The 4373-nt window shown below is 36.0% G+C and overlaps 1 protein-coding gene across 1 annotated transcript; it reads left to right on the forward strand.

The window, feature by feature from the left end:
* Positions 1-513: 513 nt before the first annotated feature.
* On the forward strand, positions 514-2578 carry LOC128869953 (uncharacterized). Its single transcript, XM_054112551.1, has 2 exons — positions 514-1048; positions 1134-2578. Exons 1-2 carry the CDS (start codon positions 514-516, stop codon positions 2576-2578), a joined length of 1980 nt encoding a protein of 659 aa, XP_053968526.1.
* Positions 2579-4373: the final 1795 nt, after the last annotated feature.

A 4373-nucleotide genomic window follows, 5' to 3' on the forward strand; every position in this document is an offset into this window, starting at 1 on the left:
CGTCTTATCGAAAAGTACCCAGTGATTTTGAGTCGACATTTTATGATCAGAGTCAATGCTCTAATGAAATTCATTCAAAATAATGATGAAGTATTTGGAGGAAAAGTAAAAGACTTCTGGTGGCGTATTGAGTTTCAGAATCGTGGTAGTCCTCACCTTCATATGGTAGTTTGGATTGAGAATCATCCAGCATTTGATACAGAAGAAGGAATACTTCTACTTGATCGTAACTACTGGTGTAAAATTCCAACAGAAGAAGAAGATCCAGAGCTCTTCGAGCTTGTGAAAAAATGTCAAATTCATCGACATACCCAAACTTGTACAAAGAATATTACCTCTGTAAGACTTCGATTCAATTTTCCACGTCAAGAATGTCATGAGACACGAATAATATCACATTCTTCAGACGATTTTCTCCGCAATGGGGGCAGAATTTCCTTACTTAAGCGTCGTAAAGAAGATGCTTGGGTAAATAATTACCACCCAGAGTTATTGAGACTGTGGACAGGTAATATGGATATTCAACCGTGCGGATCGAACGAAGCGATAGCATACTATATTGCAAAGTATCTGTCGAAAGCAGAACCAGAGGGTGTCGATGCTGGAATTGCACAGGCAATACAACAAATCCAACGCGAAGAGAATGACCTTTCACGCAAACTCTTCAAGATATGTATGAAGATTCTTCGTGAACGACAAGTATCAGCTGCCGAATGTGCATATCGGCTTTGTCATATCCCATTACGAAACAGTTCGCGACATTGTGTCTTCCTAAACACAAGAAAGCCAGAACAGCGTTACAGAGTATTGCAATTCGATAGAAGCGGACACGCAATTGGTTACTACAGCAATATCTTTGAAAGATATGAAAAACGTCCATTACAACATCCTGACTACGATTTTGCGAACATGAGCCTAATAGAGTTTGCTATGTTGTTTGAACCACACTTTCCGAAAAAGTTAAGCGATACCGAGGAAAGCGTAGACCCTGATGCCTATGAGGAACAAACAAACATGCGTCGCCCACTCATCACTCTGTTGGATAAAAGCAAAATGGTTGTGAGAAATGTTCCTGCAGTTGCCAGAGTGCCATATTTTATAGCAGCTTCGGATCCAGAAAACTTTTCCTACAGCTTACTTCTTCAATATGCCTTATCGTTCGGAGACTGAAATACTTGAAGGCTTCGATAATGCCAAAGAAGCTTTTGTAGCTCGAGAGAGTCGTTTAAGGGAAACAAGTAGACATATGTGCCAACATCGAGAGCGGGACCAACAGCTTGAAAATGCATTCAATCAGATACATGCTTTCGAAATTTTGGAGCAGCCAGAGATTATAAATCCTGAACTTGAAGAGGAAGAGCTACCAGAGAAAGAAATGAGCAATGATCAATTCCAAAGAGCGCAAAATGCGATGAATGTTGATCAAAGACAATTAGTTGTTCTTGTCACAGAGAGTATTAAGAAGCAACTCAATGGTGATATGAAACGGGAGAAAATTTTCGTAACTGGTGGAGCAGGCACCGGGAAAACATTCCTCTTTAATCTATTGAAAAACCATGTCAACCGATGTTATGGAAAACCGGTGGTAAAAGTCGGTGCTCTCACTGGAGTTGCAGCACGGTTAATCGGTGGTACAACGCTACACCGGCTGTTAAAACTACCAGTACAAAAAGATGGAGTAATTGTAAGCATGCCACTTCTTACCGGTAATTATTTGAGAGGAATGCGTCAATTATGGCAAAATATTGAGTTTCTGTTCATAGATGAAATATCTATGATACCCTATGAGATGCTTTGTATGATCGACTCTCGTTTGCGACAACTGAAAATCCCAGACGCTTGTTTTGGTGGCATAAACGTGATACTCTTTGGTGATCTAATGCAGTTACCACCTGTTAGAGGACATCAAATTTTTCAACAACCAGATCATATGAAGCCAGCTACACATTTGTGGCGACAGTTCGGTCTGGTTGAACTTAAACAAAACATGCGTCAACAAGGAGACACAACATTTATAGATGTACTTAATGCCCTACGAGTTGGAGAAATGACGTCTAGACAACTTGAAATCCTTCTTGAAAAAGGTTCAACGGAAGCGACTAATGAATTTTCGATTGAGAAAGCATTAAGAATTTACCCAACGAATGATCAAGTTGCTAGACACAATGAAAAAGTTCTCCAGAGTTTTGAGAATAAAGGGACAGTTATTTATACAATAAAAGCACAAGACCGACTCATTGATGCCACTCGTAATTTAGGTAACAAGGACTTAAATTCTGTGATACCTAATGATATTAATAAAACAGGAGGTCTTCCGAAAGTACTGAAAATATTCGTAGGGGCTAAAGTGATGTTGAGGTCGAACATTGACGTGTCAAAAGGTTTAGTGAATGGCAATATGGGTTTTATCATTGAAATTATCTGGCCAAATTTTCGCAGAGACCAACTATACGCGGAAGACATCCCGTCAGTCCGTATCGACTTCGGTTCTGATGGTGTGCACATGATTAAACCGATCTGTATCGATTCCCAGCGAAATATAGCTATGGAACTGCTGAGAGACGGATGTTGCCCTTAATCCTGAGTTGGGCTTCGACCGTTCACAAGATGCAAGGTTGTACAGTTGATCATGCAGTCATTTATCTAGGCTCGCGACTGTTTGCTGCTGGACAGGCCTATGTAGCACTTAGTCGTGTAAGATGTTTAGACGGTATGCTGATCGAAGAACTTGATTGCTCTAAGCTAACTGGAAAAACTCCATGCAACAGTGAGGCTTTAAATGAAATGATAAGATTACGAAATGATTCGTAAGACATTTCAATACCACATGTCCACCATAAGACGGATTGATAAATCAAACTAAATACATAATAGTGTAAAAAAACTAAAAAAGCACGTTGTTACTGCTAATCAAACTAAAAAATTAGAAAATAAAAAATAGTTAAAAAAAAAAACTAAAAAACACGCTTTTATTGCTAATCGGACTAAAAAGTAGAAAACAAAAAATAGTTTAAAAAACTAAAAAACACGCTTTTATTGCCAATCGAACTAAAAAGTAGAAAATAAATTTTAATGACAAAGGGACCTATAATGAAGTAATAGCAAATCGAACGATCAGTCATAGTCAACTACCTCAGAACAGAGTTATAACAAAAATTAAGATACAAATAGAATAATTCAAATTAGAGTTAAAAGCGTGGGATGCTTGATATAGTAAATATTACAATCATTCTATTGGCAACTACCTATGTACAGAGGGTTATGAAAGTGAAGCAAAATGCATCTACGTTAAAGAACGTTTTGTCTCTTTCTCATTCCTCCGCCTGCCATCAAAACGAAAAAATAATAAGCTGAAATCTAATTTAATACGATTCCAAAACATCTCAAAAAGTTTAAAATAAACATTGTAAGCCGTTGGCTAACTTAGAAAAAAAAACGTAGAAAACAACGCCAAGATCGTTTAAAGGTTAAATCGACAACCGACGTAGATGCCGGTAGAGATGAAATTCATAAATATGTACAAATATATAATATGTAGATTTATACTGAATTATCTATTTTCAACAATTAAATAATTTCTTGTAAATATTTAAGTACTTTTCGCAATGACGAAAACAAATTTAAAAGGAATTTGAAATATGCATTGTATTAACTAACTATCTTACTTTTATAATTTCAAAAAAGTTGTTGATTTAAGAGTAAAATATTTGCCGCAATTGCTTTTCAGTTGAATCTAATTATTTTATATTTATTATTTATGTAATTTAACAACAGATAGTATTTGACTCCGGGTTCTTTTTGGAGCAAGATTTATTTCGCTTTATACTTTCTCTTAAATTTACGTATTTTGAAAAATTATTTATTAATTTTTCCGAGTACTATTGTTCTGTAAGCATTTCCATACATTTTGTTGTACTCTTATTTTTGAAAACTCTAGTTATTAATCAATGAGTAAGAGGGAGTATTTAAAATCAAAAACAAAGGAAAGAAGCATTTTCTTCATTTACACACAAACACATCTATGTTTATGGTTACAAGCAGTGCTCCCCACTAGAATTTGGAAAACAGGGCAGGTACTCACCACCAGAACAACGTTCATCTTCAGTTAATAAGAATTTACAAATGAAGCACTTGACTAAACGAATATTGCAATATTCGTAAGCCTAATGAGACTTAAATATTGACATATGCTTATGTGTATATACCAATATTGTGACGCGTGGATGGGCAAGCAAAGCTTCGTTGGCAATAGGGTTTGCAACTAGTTTATTAATATAATGAATGTTTGGATTAGTCCAGCGTTTGCTTAAGGGGTAACACCACTGTAGAAATTTCAAAAAAAATTTTTTTTTTTTATAAGCTTAAAAAATTCT

This window comes from Anastrepha ludens, chromosome X (genome assembly GCF_028408465.1).
Source record: "Anastrepha ludens isolate Willacy chromosome X, idAnaLude1.1, whole genome shotgun sequence".
Classification (NCBI taxonomy): domain Eukaryota; kingdom Metazoa; phylum Arthropoda; class Insecta; order Diptera; family Tephritidae; genus Anastrepha; species Anastrepha ludens.

Excerpts from the sequence above, each read along its gene's own strand:
- LOC128869953 (XM_054112551.1), top strand. The coding sequence starts at position 514 with ATGGATATTCAACCGTGCGGATCGAACGAAGCGATAGCATACTATATT. Across the intron at positions 1,049-1,133 it reads CATCACTCTGTTGGATAAAA|CTTACTTCTTCAATATGCCT; the intron begins GCAAAATGGTTG and ends CTTTTCCTACAG.